This window comes from Oncorhynchus tshawytscha, linkage group LG02, assembly GCF_018296145.1.
Source record: "Oncorhynchus tshawytscha isolate Ot180627B linkage group LG02, Otsh_v2.0, whole genome shotgun sequence".
Lineage (NCBI taxonomy): Eukaryota > Metazoa > Chordata > Actinopteri > Salmoniformes > Salmonidae > Oncorhynchus > Oncorhynchus tshawytscha.
Window position 1 is genome coordinate 41767020 of NC_056430.1, and position 22896 is coordinate 41789915.

The following is a 22896-nucleotide window of genomic DNA, read 5'->3' on the forward strand; positions in this document are numbered from 1 at the left end:
GATTGAAAGAACATGAATTTAATCAGGATATTTTCTACTGTTTTTATTTGCTCGGCTTTAGGTCTATGTATTTTACTTAGTTGGCAATGGAAGTTATAGGCCTACTACTGCATTGGTCTATAGCAGTGGTCGTCAACCTTTTCTGAGTAAGTAAAGATCACTGAGTCAAAATGCAAGCCGAGATCTAACGCTCAGATTTTTTTTTAAACATGACTTAAAACACATAAGCCTATGCAACATTGACCAATTAAAAACAGTTGTGTAGCAATGAGGTTTGTACAGTAGGCTATAGGCCCAATACATTATCACTGCATATACTGCATACAAATGTTGTACTTCGCAGACCATTTTGAAATTATACTTAATTGTTTTTCCCGGTTAATTGTTTTTTCCCCCCCTCCGACTCACTGTCCCCCGCCCTCCTTCCCTCCTCTTATCAGACTCACCGTCCCCCGCCCTCCTTCTCTCCTCTCACCCGACTCACTGTCCCCCGCCCTCCTTCCCTCCTCTTACCAGACTCACCGTCCCTCCTTCCCTCCTCTCACCGCCACTCCCCCCGCCCTCCTTCCCTCCTCTTACCAGACTCACCGTCCCCTGCCCTCCTTCCCTCCTCTTACCAGACTCACCGTCCCCTGCCCTCCTTCCCTCCTCTCACCAGACTCACTGTCCCCCGCCCTCCTTCCCTCCTCTTACCAGACTCACCGTCCCCTGCCCTCCTTCCCTCCTCTCACCCGACTCACCGTCCCCTGCCCTCCTTCCCTCCTCTCACCCGACTCACTGTCCCCCGCCCTCCTTCCCTCCACTGAGAAAAGGGGACACAGTCTTCCAGCTGAAACTCAAGTCGCACTGCATTATTTCTGCCTAATGCAGCAAACCATGCTGTTACTCCTATGAAATATTCCTGAATATTAAAAAGACACAAGACGCTAATAATAAAGCAAAATTATTGGAACACTTTGCTATACTCATTCATAGCAGCTGCAGTGCTGGTTGTAACATGTGGAAGTATGGCTTATAAAAGTGTTAACAGTACGGAATAACAACAAACAGGAACTTGCACATAAAAACAGCAGCTCTTTGCTATATTCATTGAGTCTCTCTCTAGTCATGGAGAGAGTCTCACTCAATTGTCTCTCTCTAGTTTTGAAATCTCAGTATCAACTTTGCTGTGCGTTCAAGGCTTCTTTTTCCTGTCTATGGCTCGAGGAAACTGTGCAGACACGGTGATCTGAGCTATCCGATTGGACAGCGGTAGGACTATATGTGCACTTGATTTGCTCTCTGGGCTTGTCGGGAAGGTGGAGTTCTAACTTCAGACACTTGAAATGGTTCAAAATGGGAACGTTTTGCCTTACCTGGCGCTAGGGCTGCAGAATCAGGTACATCTACCGGCAACACAATGAAACAAATACAAAAAAAAAACAGGAATGCGAGGCTTTATGTTCTTTTTTAAATATTTTTTTTAATACAGAAACTCTTGGTGACCGACTAGGAATGCGATCGATTGCGATCAACCGGTTGGGGACCACTGGCCTATAGGCTCTCTCTGAGTTCCAAGCGCAATTTTTTTGCGTCCAATGGAACACGGTGTATTAATGTGTCCATACGTGAAAAGGCTGGTGCTCTTGCATTAGTTGCGTTTTAACTTTTAGATTTGTATCATTTTAATTCCGATTTTTATGATTAACCACGTGAATCATTTTGAGAAACGAAAACGTTATTATTGGAATAAAACTGTTCCACAAAAATGCACATATGACAATAATTATAACTGGCACGCAGATCGATAGAAATGGTCGGATACATTGTAAGCCTCTCCAAACTTGAAAGTCACAAGCTGCCTAGGGTCTTAATGGTTGTTTATTATAAAACAAACTTGAGAAAGCGCGTGCACGCAGGGGGTCCGGTGAAGAAAACGGACCCGACTATAGAAATTAAATGCCCGTCCAATTGATTCGTTCTGGTGCCGGCCTTGCCTGCATCTCTAGCTGTAGCCAGAGAAAAATTATATGGGGGGGGGGGGCATTTAATGTCCAATAACATAACATCCTCCCAGCATTAGCTGGCTAATGTTAGGCTCTCTGCTTTTAGCTTGACAAATAAATACCTACATAAATAGATAAGCTAGCATATTAGCCATGTTATGACTGACTTGTGATCATTCCCCTTGCTCGTCTGATGGTATTGGCATTCCCAGCCTTTGTTAGCTACATTCGTCAATTTTCCCCCCCAAAATATTTAGTAATTGAAACTGAAACAGTACATACTGAATTGCTAGAGGAAGCCAACAATATACAAGGCCATCTGTGATTTACAACTAGATAGCAATATTTGTTGGACTTCCAAGAAATAGCAGAAATCCCACTCTGGAACTGTGATATGCCCATAGAGTATATTATGTTCAACAATATATTTAAAAATGTGCCAAATCCTATTTGTTAGATAGGCTCAAATGTTTATTTTGTCTCTATACCACAGCATTTTGGATTTGAGATCAAATGTTTCATATGAAGCGACAGTACAGAATTTCACCTTTTATTTGAGGGTATTTTCATACACATCTGTTTCGCCATTTAGAAATGAAAGCACTTTATGTATCTTGTCCCCCAACTGAAAAGGTGTCAAAAGTATTGGGACAAATTCACATATATGTTTATTAAAGTAGTCAAAAGTTTAGTATTTGGTGTACTGTTGCCTCATATTAAACATTTGATCTCAAATCCAAAATGCTGGAGTAAAGACCAAAATGTAAAGTTTTAGCTCACTGTCCAAATAAATACTTGGGGGAGTGTATACAATATGCTTTTCTTACTGGTAGCTGATTGCAGTTAAGTTTATTTAAGAAAACAACATTTGCACCATAAGAAGACTGGCAAGCTGCTGCTGGTGCTTTGAAGGGGCGGTGAAGGCCCAATGAATGGCATTGTGATCCAGAAGTGGCACAACATTGTAACATGAGAGTTGTTCTCACCTTCTCCTAGCGTCTGCTTCAGTAGATCATGCTTGGCCTGTAGTTTAACTATGAGGTTGCTGCCATTCAGGTACTCTTTAAATTTCTATACAGGCAGAGAGAGACAGAGACAGAGAATGCAAAGAGAGAAAATACTTTTACAATGTGTAATATAACATTTAGGGGACACTTTTATCCAAAGCAATTTATAGTAAGTAGTACAGTAAGTGAATTCATGTTTAATATGTAATCCTTGCAGGAATTGAACCCGCGACCTCGGCAATCCTAGCTAATGCCACACTCTTACAAACAGAGTCACACAGAGCCACACTTGCAACTGTAGGCTACAGTCAGTACTGCATTACAGCAAAGGTTAATTTCATAATTCATTTGCATGACTTGTATCAGCAAAGCCTGATGATAATACCAGTCAAATGAATTCACAACCAGATGGTTGCCTGTCTGAATTCCACAGGGCATAATGCTTTGACTAGGCCATTCCAAGACATTTAAATGTTTCCCCTTGAACCACCCGAGTGTTGCTTTATCAGTATGCTTAGGGTCATTGTCCTGCTGGAAGGTGTACCTCCTTCCTAGTCTCAAATATCTGGAAGACTGAAACAGGTTTTCCTCAAGAATTTCCCTGTATTTAGCGCCATCCATCATTGCTTCAATTCTGACCAGTTTCCCAGTACCTGCCGATGGAAAAACATCCCCACAGCATGGGATGGTGTTCTCGGGGTGATGCAAGGTGTTGGGTTTGCGCCAGACATAGGGTTTTCCTTGATGGCCAAAAAGCTCAATTTTAGTCTTATCTTACCAGAGTACTTTCTTCCATATGTTTGGGGAGTCTCCCACATGCCTTTTGGCGAACACCAAAAGTGTTGGCTTGCTTTTTTCTGGCCACTCTTCCGTAAAGCCCAGCTCTGTGGAGTGTAAGGCTTAAAGTGGTCCTATGGACAGATACTCCAATCTCCGCTGTGGAGCTTTGTAGCTCCTTCAGGGTTATCTTTGGTCTCTTTGTTGCCTCTCTGATTAATTCCCTCCTTGCCTGGTCCGTGAGTTCTGGTGGGCGGCCCACTCTTGGCAGGTTTTTGGTGGTGCCATATTCTTTCCATTTTTTAATAATTGATTTAATGGTGCTCCGTGGGACATTCAAAGTTTATGATTGTTTTTTTTATAATCCAACCCTGATCTGTACTTCTCCACAACTTTGTCCCTGACCTGTTTGGAGAGGTCCTTGGTCTTCATAGTGCCGCTTTGTGGTGTTGCAGACTCTGGGGCCTTTCAGAACCGGTGTATATATACTGAGATCATGTGACAGATCATGTGACAAACAGATTGCACACAGATGGACTTTATAGAACTAATTATGTGACTTCGGAAGGTAATTGGTTGCATCAGATCTTATTTAGGGGCAAAGGGGGTGAATACAAATGCATAGCAAAGGGGGTGAATACATATGCATAGCAAAGGGGGTGAATACATATACGCGCACCTCATTTCCGTTTTAATTCTTTTTGAATTTCTTGAAACAAGTTATTTTTTTCATTTCACTTTACCAATTTGGACTATTTTGTGTATGTCCATTACATGAAATCCAAATAAAAATCTATTTAAATTACAGGTTGTAATGCAACAAAATACAAAAAACACCAAGGGGGATGAAAGGGGGATGAAAACATTTGCAAGGTACTGTACCAGGAAGCATTCATACAAATGAGAAGAAAAAAAAAACATTTGCTTTGTAAGCGTAGTTAGTTGTCAAAGCCAATCACAGTGAAGTCTTAAGTCAAGTGACTTATCAGAGCCACTCACAGTGAAGTAGAAGCCCTCCGTCTCCTGCTGGTTGGCTCGTCTCTTAGCAACGTTGACCTTGCTCATGTAGGAGTCGGACGAGGCAGACTTGACCGACTCAGTGGACTGGCTGTGCTGGAAAGCCTCAGACACATCAAAGTCCTCGACCGTCAGCATGTCCTGCAGCGTCTGCATGGTGGCATCCAGGGTCTTTCTTACCTAAGAAATACAAAAAAGGGAAGAGTCATTATTAAACTGTGTCACAACATCCACAGTGTTTTCCTTGCACACAATGAGACTTCAATTGTAATTGTATAATGCTTGTATAAATCTGTATGGGACTGTATGAACAGTGGACTAATGAAACAAATACAAAAAGATAGTTTGAGTCGATATTTCCTTTAAGAGCTAAATGTAAAATTAAAGAACAAAATGTCCCACATCTACACTAGTATGACTTCTGCAGGCACCATCTTGATCACAGTACTACATCCTACAACCGCTTGCATAATATATAATGTAAAGTTCAGTCAGCCCGGTAGGGGACATGTTTTCTGGTGTGAGTGTGTGACCTGACCGTGTGAAGATAATTAGGAAGATAACTGGTGTTCTGTCTGTGTGAGAGGGAGAGGAACTGAGCAGAGGGAGCACCTCCATATTCATAGGAGATAAGCTGAACGCATAGCACAAATATGGTGACCTTTACACACATCTGTCTGAATCACTGCAGCAGCATGAAGCCAGCAGGCAGGCAGACAGGCAGGCAGGCTCTGTAGCTGGAGGCCTGGATGTATTGCTAGCTGCTAGGGCCTGGCTGCCTGCCTGGTTTGGTGGGCGACGGGGAAGAGATGGAAGATGAGAGTCAACCCTAGGGCCACACCTTCGTCAGTTTAGAAGATGTATTGTGCATGAACGCTGCTTGGGTGACAGTCCTCATAAAGTAGGGGCTCCCCTGCCCGCTTGTTAGCTGAGAGGCGATCCCAGGGGCTACACTTTGCTTGTGAGAGAGAGTGTGCGTGAATGCATTATTGTGTGTGTGAATGTTTGTGAGAGGGAGGGACTGTGTGTGTCTACGCGCGCGCTTCATTATAGTGTGAGTAGGAGAACGCCTCCAGCCGACATGAACATGGTCAACAGTACAGTAATGCAGTCAGTGTGTGGTTCACCAGAGCTGCTGAGGTCATCTGTTGGCCCTGAGTGGATATAAGCCTGTCTGTTTGAGTATTCATGATGTGCATCTAAACATGAGTCACAATGTTTGCCTATAGGCCTCTGCCTAGATGGATTTCTGAAGAGACAAGAAAAGACTGACAGTATAGCAGTTTTAACATACTGAATGTTTCCATATCCTGTATGCATGTTTTTTCCCTAAAATGTTCAGCAGGGCACAACTTGTGTAACACACAATAGTATAGGTATTGGATGAAGCTCAATGTTAAATTCAAATCTCCCTACTATCATATCTAAGCCAATATGATACCAATCTAGATGAAAAATCGCCTTGGAGGTACACAACACACTCCTCGCCTTTCATAATGAGCCTTCTGGCCGTTACCGGACTTTTTAATAGGGTTATTAGCAATTGAGTTGTAAGAGTATTTTCTGTGCCTACCTAGTCTAGACATCGGATTAAAACGAGACTATAGCGTCCATAAAGTGACCATTGGACTTCGATTTTGGGGGGATTGACTAAGTTTGTGGGTTTAATGTTTAAAAAACATAGATATGTATAATTTATCGTTCTCACGTGCTCATTTCTGTCTATTAAGAACCAACGATGTGGTACCTTTTTGTAACATTCTCTGACATGTACAATAAGGACAATACTCATGACATTCCTATCTACAGTGTTCCACAAGTTTTACCTACTGAACATGGCCCAGGTGGTAAGTTTACTGACTCTGATCATGTGACTATGTTAGGGTTAGAGCTCACCTCCTCGTTCTCTATCTTGAGCGTGCCCAGGCGGGACTGGAGCTGGTGGTGACGCATCAGGAGCTCCGTCTGCACCGGCTGCTGGGCACTCACCTGACACACCTGGTGAAGATTGATTAGATTAGATGGATGGATACTGTAGATAGAGATCAGGGTTTCCATTAAGAACATGTGGCGCCGGACAAGGTGATTTAAAGATTTAAATTGACTGGCCATTTGAGAAATTTACAGGACCCATATGCATTGGGTTCGTAACCCATTAGGGCAGGGGTGTCAAACTCAAATACCCAGTGGGCCAAAATGTAAAACCTGAACAAAGTCACGGGCCAACATTGAACAAATTAACCTTTTAATATGGACCCAAACAAGTTTTGCTTTAACATTGAATATGGAACAAGCATCGCTTATTACCATACAATATATAATTTAATAGTGGAGACATGCAAAATCGAATTTCAAATGAAAAAACACATCAATGGCATTCATTTATTAAATAAATAAAATTTAAATAAAAATTGTATGCCTCTTTTCTATTTGCAGCCTTCTGATTTAAATACCAAAATAAACTTTTTCCACTGGCTAATAATTTTACAAATAAAATGATAATAAATCAATCAACCATTCAAGCCCATGCCTTGTAGCAAGAAAAAGTGCATAAAGAAAACGTTAATTATTGCACACTGGTCTAATCTGATGTGCCCAAGCCAGATACCTGGCATCTCTTCTTGGATGCTAGTTCATCAATGTCTGGACTCAAGCTCTGAGCTGAAGAAATCCTCAGTATCGAGTGAAGATGTTCATCAGTCAGACGTCTCCTGTGAGTTGTTTTGGTCATCTTCATCGAGGAGAAAAGTTGCTCGCATAGATAAGTGCTGCCGAACATGGAGAGCATCTGAGCAGCTTGGGTGCGGAGCTGAGGCATTGTGTCAGGGATGAACCGTGGAAACTGTGCGGCGCCCACAGCATCATACTTTGACTTCAGCGTGTCGTTGCACTGGAGTTCAATCAGCTCCATTTGGATGTTGGTTGGTGCATTTTCCACATCAACTGCGAAGGGATTACTAAGCAGTTTAGTGGTGTGGGGGCTGTGCTTTGGCAAAAGTGGGTGGGGTTATATCCTTCCTGTTTGGCCCTGTCCGGGGGTGACCTCGGATGGGGCCACAGTGTCTCCTGACCCCTCCTGTCTCAGCATCCAGTATTTATGCTGCAGTAGTTTATGTGTCGGGGGGCTGGGGTCAGTTTGTTATATCTGGAGTACTTCTCCTGTCCTATTCGGTGTCCTGTGTGAATCTAAGTGTGCGTTCTCTAATTCTCTCCTTCTCTCTTTCTTTCTCTCTCTCGGAGGACCTGAGCCCTAGGACCTGAGCTCCAGGACTACCTGACATGATGACTCCTTGCTGTCCCCAGTCCACCTGGCCATGCTGCTGTTCCAGTTTCAACTGACCTGAGCCCTAGGACCATGCCCCCAGGACTACCTGACATGATGACTCCTTGCTGTCCCCAGTCCACCTGGCCATGCTGCTCCAGTTTCAACTTCCACCTAACTGTGCTGCTGCTCCAGTTTCAACTGTTCTGCCTTATTATTATTCGACCATGCTGGTCATTTATGAACATTTGAACATCTTGGCCATGTTCTGTTATAATCTCCACCCGGCACAGCCAGAAGAGGACTGGCCACCCCACATAGCCTGGTTCCTCTCTAGGTTTCTTCCTAGGTTTTGGCCTTTCTAGGGAGTTTTTCCTAGCCACCGTGCTTCTACACCTGCATTGCTTGCTGTTTGGGGTTTTAGGCTGGGTTTCTGTGCAGCACTTTGAGATATCAGCTGATGTACGAAGGGCTATATAAATAAATTTGATTTGATTTGATTCAAACTTGCATTTCTGGGCATCGAAGTCGGCAAATCGCCGGCTAAACTCAGCGGCGAGAGTTTTTCAGCAAACTGTGCGCATGGGAACACGGCGGTAGAGATCTGCGCTTTTATGGATTGGCAGCAGGGAAAATGGCAAGGGTTTCCTTGCAGCATCTGATTCTCCCACAGGCACAGTTTAGTTTTGAAGGCCCTCACTGCAGCGTACATGTCTGTGATGATGCGCCCCCGCCCCTGAAGCTGCAGGTTCAGCGCATCGAGATGGCTCGAGATGTCACAGAGAAAGGCCAGCTCACACAGGAACTTTTGCTCCCGGAGCTCTGCTGTATCCTTCCCTTTGGTTTCCAGGAATTGACATATTTCCTCACGCAGCTCGAAACATCTGTTCAGTACTTTTCCTCTGCTTAGCCATCTCACCTCTGTGTGATACGGCACGTCTGCGTATTCCGAACCACACTCCTCCAGAAAAGATTTAAACTGGCGGTGATTTAGACCTTTGGCTCTTATAAAGTTAACTACCTGTGTTACTGTGGTCATAACATGTTCCATCTTTAGGGCTTTGGCACACAGTGCTTCCTGATGTATGATGCAGTGGTAAACAGTTAGCTCACCTGCACAGTTCTCTTCCTGCATCTTCTCCCGAACCATGCCCACCAGTCCACTCTTTTTACCGCACATCGCTGGCGCACCATCTGTCGTTAATCCAACGAGTTTATCCTACGGCAGCTTTATTTCAGTTACACATTTGGAAACCTCCTCAAAGATTTCCTTTCCTGTGGTTGTGCCATGCATTGATTTGAATCCTAATAGCTCCTCCGTAACACACAGATTTGAGTCCACTCCACGGATGAAGACTGACAGCTGAGCAGTATCAGATGCGTCGCAGCTCTCATCCACAGCGAGGGAGAACGCAACAAAATCTTTTCCCTTTTCCATCAGCTGGTCATACAGATTGGTGGCAAGATCACATGTGCGATCAGCTACTGTGTTCCTGCTCAGGCTCACGTTTGAAAATGCTTGTTTTTTCTCTGGGCATACGAGGTCACAAACCTTCATCATGCACTTTTTCATGAACTCTCCCTCATTAAAGGGCCGGGCTGATTTTGCGATCTCTGCTGCCACTATATAACTAGCCTTTACAGCAGCATCGCTTTGTGATGTGGCTTTTTTAAACATATTCTGTTGTGAAACCAAACTTCTTTTCATCTCCTCTACTTTCTGGCTCCTTTGAGTCATGTCCAGGTCCTTGTATTTGTCATGGTGTTTCGTTTCATAGTGTCGTCTAATGTTGTACTCCTTACTTACAGCCACGTTGACTCCACAAACAAGACAAACAGGTTTGTCTTTTACATATGTAAACTGATATTCTGCCTCCCACTTGTCCAGAAAGCTCCTGTTTTCTGCCTTTCTTTTCGCCATTTTTGGGAAGGGTTAGCTCGCTGACAGTTGTAGCGTCTATGTTGCTATGACTACTGTCACAGAGGAGAGAGCGTTTCTGGGTCCTGTCCTGATTGGCGCGCGAAAACAGCAGAGCATTATGGGATTCGTAGTATTAGTGGTGAATGCGCTGTATAATACCGGCGGGCCAGCTCTAGTAGTAATTTGGTATTGTCTCGCGGGCCAAATATAATTACCCCGCGGGCCAAATTTGGCCCACGGGCCAGAGTTTGACACCCATGCATTAGGGTGTCTACCCCCATTGCTCAGAATGACAGAAATAACATTTACATTGTTGGGTTCTGAGAATAGGAAATATACTTTTTCATATCACTGAGAGAGAGCGAGAGCGAGAGAGTAATGTATAATGTTTACATTATGTCAGGATATGTTATTGTTAGCCATCAGGGATCCTATGGGAGGGAAACTCTGGGAGGAGAAGAGAGACCGTCTGGTGCCAGTCACCATGACAGCCTTGCGTTGGTGAGGAGTGAGCACTTTGGGGTAGAGTCCAGGTCAGATGAAGTGAGGAAGAACAGATATCACTAAGGTTCTGTCTAGCAACAGAGATGCATTGGTTGCTCAGATGGGTAGGAGGAGACACAGCATAGGAGAAAGTGTTAAATAATAGTGCTTGGGTGAATATGTTTTCATCGATTCAGCTGTTCGTTCCTTTGGGAAGAATAAACTTGGGTTTAAGCTTTCACAGTGTCCGTTGAGTTATTACTCTAATAATCAGAACCTAACAACATTATGGTAATTCATTCTAACAGAACATGCAACTCCTGCAATAAAGCAGCCAATAAAACGTAATTTTCAATCATTTGCGGGATTCTAAACAGTGAACCTGATGCCAGCGGTATATGACAGAGATGTAAATCTACTTAGAAAGACTAGGACGGGTTGCTAATATGACTAGGATTGTGCCTTTGACTTCTGGACAACAAAAGAAAGTTGATATGAAAACCAATAGAACAGGAGAGAAATGGCATATGAGGAAGTCTTTCATAGGCGGCGCAGGTGGCAAAAGGCCTAGTTGATTATTGAGTTGCAGCTGTCAGCGGAAAAGCATCTAAGATATGTGTGAAGATGTGTATATTTTTAAATGTTGAGACCAGGGACGAAAATAAGACTACAGGCGCGTCTCTTTCCAGAACGCACTCAACTGTCTCCCACCAATTATTTTGCACATTCATTGTTTTATTTGCCCTTTGATTGTTCATCATGACCCATTCCCATGACATACTGTACGTCACCAGTAGTAAATGTACCGTTAATGCCCGTCATTTGGTTACATTAATTTCTGTTAATGCATTGTATTACTAATTAGGCCTATAGTCATTTACCATTCTCATTCTTGGGGTGGAAATGCGTTTTGCAGAGTTCACAACCTGCTACACTTGTGAGAAACAAGTTTAGGTTCATTTCGTAACTATCATTTACAAGTTTTGCCAATATTTTTCGTCATCTTTTGTTTGGAGTGCTCCATGTGAGAAATGAGCATGGGTCTGGTTTCTCTGTCTTGTTCATGTTGAGGGAGCAAGCACAGAAGTAGCCTACCTGGCCTGCTGCGCACATATGTAGGAAAGTGCCCATTTGGGGATGTTTTCTGCTGGTCTTAACTCACCATATCTACCACTAATAAGCTGAGCTTTTCAGTCATTATTTCTTCACCCCACACAGTAAGAGTAAGTCAATGAAGTCTTGTTTTAAAAATAAAAACATCTTTGCAGATGATAGCCTAATAGTTCCTATTTGAAAAGGATTTCCAGCAATCTCCTCCTCAATAATAACCAAGCCTCAGTGTGAAAGAGCAAAATACCATGATCTGATGATGCCATATATCCAGTGGAAAAGTCATAAAATACCTTTCCCTTGCACAAAAACAACTGTCTGACCCAAGCTCACTGGCATGTGGAACCTTGAAGGCCTGGAATAGGCTAGTTGATAGAATGTTGCAAAGTTCACTAGAGACAACTTCAGGCCAGACCCAGTTGATTGATTTGATACAATGTTGCACTTGAAACCTCAAGTTAAGACAGACAAAGGGAGGCAGAGAGGCTGAATAGAAAGAAAATCTGCTTGAAAAAAAAGAAAAGAATTTTCAGCAGTATATTTTCGACCCTGGCATTGCTGTTACAATCATCCCTCCAATCACGCACCCTCCGCCTCCCTCACCTCGTCGCCCATGTGTGGCTGGTAGTCGAAGCGTGTGGGCGGGCAGAAGATCTGACTGTGCATGTCCATGACCCTGTGTTTGTCCCCTCTGACATCCATGGCATCCACGGCCCCCTCCAGCTGGTCCAGCCCCTCGTGGCGGGACGTCTCCAGGCTGTACTCTGCAGACAGGTAGGTCCTCAGGGTCCGCGCCAGGCTGGCATGGTAGCCCATGTCACAGCACTGGGGGGAGGCATGGACAACACAACACACCGTCATTACCATAGAAATAACTAACCCTTTCCCCAGGTCACAGACAGGGAAAATACACGGTCATTATGACAGCAATAACCATAAACCTCACCCAGGTTGGGATGAGTAGGAAAACTACCCAGTCATGAAAGTCACATTCACAACCATAGTTTTTTTTCCATCTAGAACCTGACAATCGTTCCTCAAATGTCTACTAACTATGTATACCAAATACAGTCATTACCATAGAATTAGAACTACTACAATGGAAATGTCTGTTCTAGTAATTATATTTCTATGGTTACCACCATTGGGAAGCACATAATGTTATTTCCCAAACCAATGGGGAGAGATACAGTGTCACAAGACGCTATTATGCTTCCATCTATCAAACTATCTTACTGTATCAATTATTCATTAAATCCATTGCAATCAATAAAATGCTAACTTCAAACAAAATAGGAGATACTGTGTCAGATGCTACTCTGCTTCAATCAATCAAACTATTGTATCTATTATTCATTGCAATCAATAGAACGCTAACTTTGAATAAAATACCCTGTATTACAAGATGCTACTGGGCTTTTGTGTACCAAATGGATTCTACCATTCTCATGTTGTTGTAATCAGCATGTCCTGTACCACCCACTCACATCTATCATGTCAGAGACATCGTGGATGTAATATTTGGCCACCAGAGCATTGGTCGCGGCCAGGTTCAACAAATAGTCATTCCGGGCTTTAGTGCACTTCAGCTTGTTTTCAGAGTATTTGGCTTGTCTCTGGGGAGAGAGGGAGAAGAAGAGAAAGAGTGAGACGGGGGGGTAGTAAGAGAGGGAGACAGAGAGACAAAAATCAGTAAACCATAGATGATCTCTCTCTAAAAGGATTCTTATACCAAGGGTGTAAAACATTTTGTTCCATCTATGGAAGTCTAATCTGATCAAAATCATTTACATTTATCATTTGCGACATATGAAACAAGAGGTCCAGTCTCACCACGGCAACAAAACCAGTTAACGTTTCTGGTCATTAGTATATACTGTACATTAACTGATGAAATGTCAGAGGCTAATGCATCCAAGTCCTCAGAGCTTTTACAGACAATTGGGAGAACACACACACACACACTCAGCCCAAGCCACACCTTCTCCTTCATCTTCTCCATCTTCTTGACGGAGCTGCGTCGCTGTGGGCGGTCGTCGTAGCGCATGAGGCTGGTGCTGACCTCATTGGCCTTGCCAATCTGCTTCTCTTCCTGTTTCTCCGCCTCCTTCAGCTTGCTCTCGGCGCTGACGCTCTCGGCGTGGTACATGTGGTAGGTCTTCATCACCTACCCAGGGACAGGAGGACGACAAGGGTTAGAGCGGTGTGTCAGTGTGAACATTAAAACAGGACATCGTACAGCACATTAAAACAGGACATCGTACAGAACAATAAAACAGGACATCGTACAGAACAATAAAACAGGACATCGTACAGCACATTAAAACAGGACATCGTACAGCACATTAAAACAGGACATCGTACAGCACATTAAAACAGGACATCGTACAGCACATTAAAACAGGACATCGTACAGAACAATAAAACAGGACATCGTACAGAACAATAAAACAGGACATCGTACAGAACAATAAAACAGGACATTGTACAGAACATCGTACAGCACATCGTACAGAACAATAAAACAGGACATCGTACAGAACAATAAAACAGGACATCGTACAGAACAATAAAACAGGACATCGTACAGAACATCGTACAGCACATCGTACAGAACAATAAAACAGGACATCGTACAGCACATTAAAAATCAACTACATGTACATGAAGTTCACGTCAAGGCTCGTGGTCTGGAAGTTGACATTGGTCACGAGACTAACTCAACGGAGTAACGAGGCAATACACTAAAACATCACGATAAGCGTGTAACAGACGACGTCAACGGGAGATTGGTTAGACGTGCATATCTAAAGTTAGGATTCGGCATACTAATCCGCGTGTCCTGTAAACGGAATGAGAACACAGAAAGGCAGCTACTGTCAAATCTGTTAAGGATTTGTGACCGGGTGCTAAAATTAGGTTACTTCTGTTCTGTTTCTCTCCCCTCACGCACTACAAACTCACCCTCTCTCTTACACGTCTCCTAGCAACTCTGACTGAGGTAATCGATGGTGAGGAGAGCGCAAGTGAAACCAGCAGGAAGATTGTCGTAGCCAAGGTTACAGAGATCTTTTTCTCGAGCAGAGTCACAGAGAACCCTTCCTCGTTCCTCTGGCTGCGAAACAAGAGAGGAGCCTTTGGTTCTGACTTGAAGTCAGATCAAGCTGGGGACGTGTTGAAGCCGAGCTGGCGCTCAATTGTGCATTATGCATCAACACTGTACATAAAACATGTACAAGTATGTACAAGTACTAGCTATTAACTATGTCACCGACTGCGTGCAGGTGAACGTATAATGAGGCGTACACATGATAAAAAGCTAAATCAATGAAAATCTGCATCATTCTGTTGTATGTCATGCAGAATCATTCCTCATGTGGCCATTTAGTGCATTTAAAGCCCAGGCATTTTCAATTGGTTACATGCTTGCTGCTGCACAGTGTGGTCGTGTTATTTTACCAATGCTCACTGGCCTGCCTACAACACTTAAATATCTATCTGAGGGATGTGAATGGACAGACACTGCAGGTGTCGACACGAGTCAGTCACAGCCACTCTATGTCCATTTCAACACAGTGTTCCAACCAAAACAAACAAACAGGATCAACATTCTAATACAATTGATATAATACCAGCCTCTGTAATGTGGCTGCTGGTTTAGCTGTCTGGCTGGTGGACAATGTCATTCTCTACATATTGATTGTAATCCCGGACTCTGGCTAAACAGCCGATAGAGTCCATACGGTCTGTGTTACAGAGCAATGCCCTGGCATGCCAGAAATAGGCATCACATTTCACAAATGAGTGCCTTCCTGTCACAAACACACATTCACGCATGCATAAGCACACACATCAAATCACACAACGTCAGGAAGACAAAAGGAGCTGATCGTGGACTACCCCAAAGCCATAAGACTGTTGAACAGTTAATTAAACACCTACCTACATGTACATTGTACTTCAAATCAATCACCTAACCAAACCTACATGTACATATTACCCAAATCCATCACCCCAACTACTTCGTACCCCAGTACACGACTCGGTACTGGTACTCCTTGTATATAACTTATATTTAGCCTCGCTATTGTTATTTTATTGTGTTACTATTTTCTTTTAATCCATTTGTAATGTTCTTACTTTTTAACTGCATTGTTGGGAAAGGGCTGGTGAGTAAGTACTTCACGGTAAAGTCTACACCTGTTGTATTCGGCGCATGAGACAAATGCAATTTGATTTGGTTTCATCAAATCAAACATAACCTGGGACAGGTGTCTTTGCACATTCCTGATTGTGTGTGTGCTTTCTTATGCATACTCTTCATGTACACATTCCATTTACAGACAGAAGAGAAGGATGCCAATTAACTTTAACAACATCTGTGTTTGATCCTGTGTAGCATGGGTTGAATATGTAAATATGTGACGACGCACCTTGGCAGCGAGCAGACCTCCACTGCAGTGGAAACTGCTGAGTCGGCTTGGAGCAGAGCCAAATGGCAAGTACAGTTTCTCCTTCAACTACAACTTCTCTCACAGGGGGAGGAAAAATGCAAATTCTTAATGTCCTCCAGGGCAGAAAGAAATGACCTGTGCAGCTAGGCTGTGCTGCTGGAGTGCTGATAAAGCTAATCTGCTCTGGGCAGATCCTGGGCAACCCAGAGACAACAGAGCAGAGAGTCAGAGGGTCTGAGGTGGGTCTAGCGGAATGGCGTAAGCTTCAGGAGGCTAACTAACAAACACGGGGAGTGGATGGAAGGGGACACTTTACAGTACAAAGATATTGGGGAAGAGAAAAGGAAGGAGAGAGAGAGAGAGAGAGAAAAAAGAGCAAGGCCCGAGAGCGTGAGAAAGAGAAAGAGAGAGAGGCAAGAGAGAGAGACAGACAGAAAGAAAGAGGGGTGAGAGAGAGCGAGAGAAAGAAAGAGGGGCGAGAGAGGCAACAGAGAGAGAGACAGAAAGAAAGAAAGGACGAGCGAGAGAGCGAGAGAATGACATGTTTACTCACAGTGTAGAGCTCATTCGTGACTTTTACCAACTCCTCGTGCATCTGCACCCCGATGTCTTTGCTCTGAAAAGAAGCAGAGGAAGCGTGAAGTGTGCAAATCAATCTCACAGGTGACAGGAAGAACATGTTTACCATTAACAGACCTGGTTGTTTCCCTGAGGCATGAATACATTGCTATTCCCCGGGATTGTGTGTCTGTATGGAAGAGACGCCTTTCCCTTTGACATGTTTGTATGGGAGAGATGACTGAACACCACGACATGTTGTTTCTCTCTATTTATGAAAAAGGCTGTGTACAGGCAGGCAGCTAATAGACGAGGAAGTATGGAAGGCAGAGTGGTCTTCAGTAATACACTACAGAGTGTGTTACAGGTTAAAAGAGCAGTATTTAGGCGTCAGTGGTGGTAGGTTGTCACGGCCATGGGTTGTTATGCCCAGCAGCAGTGAGTTAGGCCTAATGAACTCCACTTTCCTCAGAGATTGGTGCTATGGCAGCAACACTACATTTACGCATATAAGAACAACTTAAACAGTATTCATTAACTTCATTTTTGGTTTAGTATATTCATGTTGCACAATATTTGCTTCTACATTGAACCCAGATGGTATGTGGTATGGAATGCATAGATCAGGGATGGGCCCATGACGATTTTTTTTTTCTTGAGCAGATGATCCGCGGGCCGAAACATAATTACAAATCATTTGTAGACTGAAAATTGACCTCAAAAAGCCAAAACAAATATAACATATGACTGAAATAACCATTTCAAACCATGCTAACATTGGTCTCTTAGTGTGGGAATACCTGAGGACAGATTTGCAAAATTAAAATAACTTGGAGCTCATTTCCTGGTGTTTTTACAGTCACGGCCATGTGACTGCCCTTAGATGGTGACAAAAAAAAAATGTTGCTCAGAAAATGTGAGGGGCCAAATAATACCACCTGTGGGCCAAATCCATCAGTTGGGGAACCATGGCATAGATGGTGCTACTGCTATCATCCTTGACATTGTAACAGACTTTACACCACAACTCAACAGCAGTGGGAGAGATTTTATCATTTTTCAACAGGCAATTACTCAGCCACCTCTCTCTGAGCTGCCCACCCGGCAGGAACAACTCAGCACACCCGGCAGGAACAACTCAGCACACCCGGCAGGAACAACTCAGCCCACCAGGCAGGAACAACTCAGCCCACCAGGCAGGAACAACTCAGCCCACCAGGCAGCCCACCCACCAGGCAGGAACAACTCAGCCCACCAGGCAGGAACAACTCAGCCCACCAGGCAGGAACAACTCAGCCCACCAGGCAGGAACAACTCAGCCCACCAGGCAGGAACAACTCAGCCCACCAGGCAGGAACAACTCAGCCCACCAGGCAGGAACAACTCAGCCCACCAGGCAGGAACAACTCAGCCCACCAGGCAGGAACAACTCAGCCCATTAGGCAGGAACAACTCAGCCCACCAGGCAGGAACAACCCACCAGGAAAGAGTAACCCAGCCTCATCACGGCTCCCCCTGACAGCATATCCATTCCCAGAGGACATAAATCATGTGAGACCTCAGCCGGTTGCTGTGGATCGATACTGATCTGTGCTTCCCCCAGCCAGACCGTTCCATCATACTGTAGTCCCTGAACCATGGCCACTCTCTGCTCTAACTCTCTCTCTGAGACATGCTTTATAGCTCTGATGGGTCCTAGGCTATAGCTAATGTGTATACTTAGGTGAAGATTAACAGGGACATTTCATGCAGCAATGTATCCTTCAGTCATTTAATGACATGAAAATTGCAGGATAGAAGCTGAGATTATACTTGTAGTTTGTTTACCAGATGTAGCTTCTTTACCACTTTAGAAAGACAAAGATGTTGTGAAGAACAGGAAATGCTGGAGGAGGGAGCAGGTGACACAGAGAAAGGGAAGAAAAGCCATTTGAAGGTGGGGAACACATCTCTCAGCTGTAAGTCTGCCATCCAGAGGTAGACAGGGTTGGTACTAGCCCAGCCTGACAGCACATACTGTAGGTTAATATCCCAGGCGTGTGTGTGTAATCACCCCTATGTGCTTCCACTTCATCTTTCCCTCCTTCAAATTCCTTTCCTTTCCCTGTATCACCTGCGTCCTCCTCCAGCTTCTGTGTGCATGTGCTTGTGGTGTGTGTTTGTGTGTGTGTGTGTGTGTGTGTGTGGGGGGGGTCCTGACCTTTTGAAAAGTCTGATGACATCCTCTCCGACGTGTGCCAGGCGGAAGATGACGTTGTTATTGTAGAGGTCGCTGAGGGTAGCATGATCTCTGCTCTCTCTCCTTGTCTGGTTCAGAACCAAGTACCAACAGTTCACTGTCGACAGCAGGTTCTGGTCCTTCCTGAAAATAACAGGGGGGTTAATGCAACCAATATTATTGCTTGTCCCCACTATCGTTTAGCTAGTGGAATCTACCAGTGTAGTTTAGCAGGTACTAGTGTGGAAATTAACAGCAGAGAAGGTGAGGTGTTGTTAAATGAAAGCCTGTAGGTGAGATGAAGCTTTGATGTGGAGATGAGACATACGTTTATCACATTCTCTTCATTTCCTGTAGAGGAGGAAAAGGAAGTAGCACACAGTGAAAGAAGGAAACTAAGTCTCACCACCACAGTCAGATAGGCATCTTCAGCTGAGCATGCTGACTGAAGTAACATTGTGTGAGGGGGGAGTGATCTTTTATATTATGACATTTTGCTAAGCATGCACCACTCTGCATATAACTTCAACACAGGGTCAGATAGAAGTCTTCAGCTGAGCATGCTGACTGAAGTAACATTGTGTGAGGGGGGAGATATCTTTTATATTATGACATTTTGCTAAGCATGCACCGCTCTGCATATCACAATCAAAAGCCTATTTGATAAGGAACCTCTAGTCTTTTCTACAAACCCATCAATAACCACAGGTTGAGTAACGAACAAGTGACTTAGGAGGAGTCTGCACAACGACAGCAAGCTAACCAGTCATATAGCACTACACCACTCAGAATAAACTGCATGACATTGCTTCAAGAGGACGGTTCGCCCGTTTCTTTAATGCGATGTAATTGTAATAATGAAACGATAGTGTACAGTTCGAGGTTCCTCTCCTTAATTATTACTGACACATCATAATGCATATCAGAGTCTTCCACAGGAGCAGAGTCTTGATCTCAGTCAGTCTCTCCAAGTCAGGGTCAATTACAATTGAAGGCAGACAATTCAAGAAGGGATTTGAATTAAAAATAATTACAAATAATAATAAATATTATATACTTTTCAGTGCATAGAGAAGTGATTGCAAAACTTGTTTTTGTATTATTGTATGAGAATTTACTTCCTGAATTGACTGCCTTCCATTTCAAATTGACTCAAACCCTGCTCAAAATCTTTCCCACTCTGGGGGCACCTGACTCCAGTCTCTCCAACCATACAAGTGAAAAGATGTCAAAACAGACCATAAAAAGAATGAGGAAAGAAGTTCCTGGCGTGGATAGTTAAAAGAGACTAGCTTTAATATGCTGCTCCGGGTAGCCTAGGCTACTCCACAGCCCACACCTCTGGGGCTCTCGTCAGGTCCTTCCTTTTCATCCAGCATCCTTTGAATAGAAAGTCCCCATAGCTTCCCTATCTGTGGTGGAGGATGTGAATGATTGATCCTGGACATACAGTCGGCTTTCAGGAACTCAATTGGGGCCCGACCCAGCAAGTAGCTCTGCACTGAATCAAAGTAAACTATCTTGGCAGAATTATAGTCTAAGAAGTTCTTATAGAGGTTATAAGAGCTGTCTCTGAGCTGTCCATTGCAGATAACAGACCACTACCAGCAGGGGACCAACACTGCAGTGATCTGCACTGCACGGAACTGAAGATGGTATAATGACCCTTTACCCCATGCATGCGTTCTTCTCGAGCAACTTGAAAACTTTTTTTCTGTTTGTCCATGCGCCTCTTCTTTTATTGAGTTTGACACTGAAATGAAAACCTGAAGATATCAAAAGATCAAAACTGATAAAAAGGGAAGGAGACCACTGAAGGTTTGAGGAAATAAAAAGAGAGAGAGCGCTCTGGAGCGAGGGCGGGAGAAGAGGGAGGCATGGATGGAATTATTAAACATGGAGATTCTAGCAGCCAAGTGAGTGCAGCACTCGGTGAGTTCTGAATCACACCTTTGAAAGACAGAAATAATGATTGCCATTTAATGTGAGGAGGGTGCAACTGGGACAATGGGGTGTCGAGAGAGGATAATAGAGAAAGATAAGAAAATTGAGAAGGAGAGGAGAATAGAGAAAGAGGGGAGAATGATCCATGTATTCTCTGATAGTCTACACGGTATCTCGACCATAGAGGAAGCTACTCAAAAAGCCAAAGAGGATGTCAAGCAAGGGGATGCATAGTCAGGTCAAGTGCAAGAGTAAATAAGGACATGTCTGTCTCTGTGTGTGTCTCAATCTCTCGCTGCGTGTGTGTGTGGGTGTGTTTCTCTCTCTCTCTATGTGTGTGTGGGTGTGTGTGTGGGTGTGTGTATGTGTCTCTGTGTTTGTGTATATATACACTGCTCAAAAAAATAAAGGGAACACTAAAAGAACACATCCTAGATCTGAATGAATGAAATATTCTAATTAAATACTCTTTTTTTTTTCCATAGTTGAATGTGCTGACAACAAAATCACAAAAATTATCAATGGAGATCAAATTTATCGACCCATGGAGGTCTGGATTTGGAGTCACACTCAAAATTAAAGTGGAAAACCACACTACAGGCTGATCCAACTTTGATGTAATGTCCTTAAAACAAGTCAAAATGAGGCTCAGTAGTTTGTGTGGCCTCCACGTGCCTGTATGACCTCCCTACAACGCCTGGGCATGCTCCTGATGAGGTAGCGGATGGTCTCCTGAGGGATCTCCTCCCAGACCTGGACTAAAGCGTCCGCCAACTCCTGGACAGTCTGTGGTGCAACGTGGCGTTGGTGGATGGAGCGAGACATGATGTCCCAGATGTGCTCAATTGGATTCAGATCTGGGGAACGGGCGGGCCAGTCCTTAGCATCAATGCCTTCCTCATGCAGGAACTGCTGACACACTCCAGCCACATGAGGTCTAGCATTGTCTTGCATTAGGAGGAACCCAGGGCCAACCGCACGAGCATATGGTCTCACAAGGGGTCTGAGGATCTCATCTCGGTACCTAATGGCAGTCAGGCTACCTCTGGCGAGCACATGGAGGTCTGTGCGGCCCCCCAAAGAAATGCCTCCACACAATGACTGACCCACTGCCAAACCGGTCATGCTGGAGGATGTTGCAGGCAGCAGAACGTTCTCCACGGCGTCTCCAGACTGTCACATATGTGCTCAGTGTGAACCTGCTTTCCTCTGTGAAGAGCACAGGGCGCCAGTGGCGAATTTGCCAATCTTGGTGTTCTCTGGCAAATGCCAAACGTCCTGCACGGTGTTGGACTGTCATGGAGTCTGTTTCTGACCGTTTGAGCAGACACATGCACATTTGTGGCCTGCTGGAGGTCATTTTGCAGGGCTCTGGCAGTGCTCCTCCTGCTCCTCCTTGCACAAAGGCGGAGGTAGCGGTCCTGCTGCTGGGTTGTTGCCCTCCTACGGCCTCCTCCACGTCTCCTGATGTACTGGCCTGTCTCCTGGTAGCGCCTCCATGCTCTGGACACTACGCTGACAGACACAGCAAACCTTCTTGCCACAGCTCGCATTGATGTGCCATCCTGGATGAGCTGTCAATCAGTGTTGCTTCCTAAGTGGACAGTTTGATTTCACAGAAGTGTGATTGACTTGGAGTTACATTGTGTTGTTTGTGTTCCCTTTATTTTTTTGAGCAGTATATATATATATATATATATATATATATATATATATATATATATATATATATATATATATATATATATATATATATATATATATATATATATATATATATATATATATATATATATATATCTCTCTGTGTGTGTGTGTCTGTGTATAGGCCCACTAACTGGGGATCCAGGCCCACCTACTGGGGAGCCAGGCCCAGCCAATCAGAATGAGTTTTACCACACAAAAGGGCTTTATTAAAGACCCAAAAATACTACTCTGTTTCATAAGCTATCCGGGTGGCTGGTCTCAGACAATCTCGCAGGTGAAGAAGCCGGATATGGAGGTCCTGGGCTGTGGTTGTGAGGCCAGTTGGACATACTGCCAAATTCTCAAAAACGACATTGGAGGCTTATGGTAGAGAAATTAACATTATCTGGCAACAGCTCTGGTGGACATTCCTGCAGTCAGCATGCCAATTGCGCACGCTCTCAAGACATCTGT

General features: G+C 44.1%; 1 protein-coding gene across 7 annotated transcripts in view; it reads right to left on the minus strand.

The window, feature by feature from the left end:
• LOC112214943 (SLIT-ROBO Rho GTPase-activating protein 3) overlaps positions 1–22896 on the minus strand; it is a 68860-nt gene that overhangs the window by 23212 nt on the left and 22752 nt on the right. For all 7 annotated transcript variants that reach the window (XR_006079056.1, XM_042299062.1, XM_042299052.1 and 4 more), the window contains exons 3-10: positions 18776–18936; positions 16570–16634; positions 13544–13729; positions 13050–13178; positions 12166–12387; positions 6683–6784; positions 4769–4966; positions 2972–3056 (exon numbers count right to left, since the gene is read on the minus strand). Coding sequence is in view for 6 of the 7 variants with exons in the window: in XM_042299062.1 (XP_042154996.1) it covers positions 2972–3056; positions 4769–4966; positions 6683–6784; positions 12166–12387; positions 13050–13178; positions 13544–13729; positions 16570–16634; positions 18776–18936 (1148 nt within the window). In the remaining variant the exon portion in view is untranslated. The remainder of the gene's footprint in view (positions 1–2971; positions 3057–4768; positions 4967–6682; positions 6785–12165; positions 12388–13049; positions 13179–13543; positions 13730–16569; positions 16635–18775; positions 18937–22896) is intronic.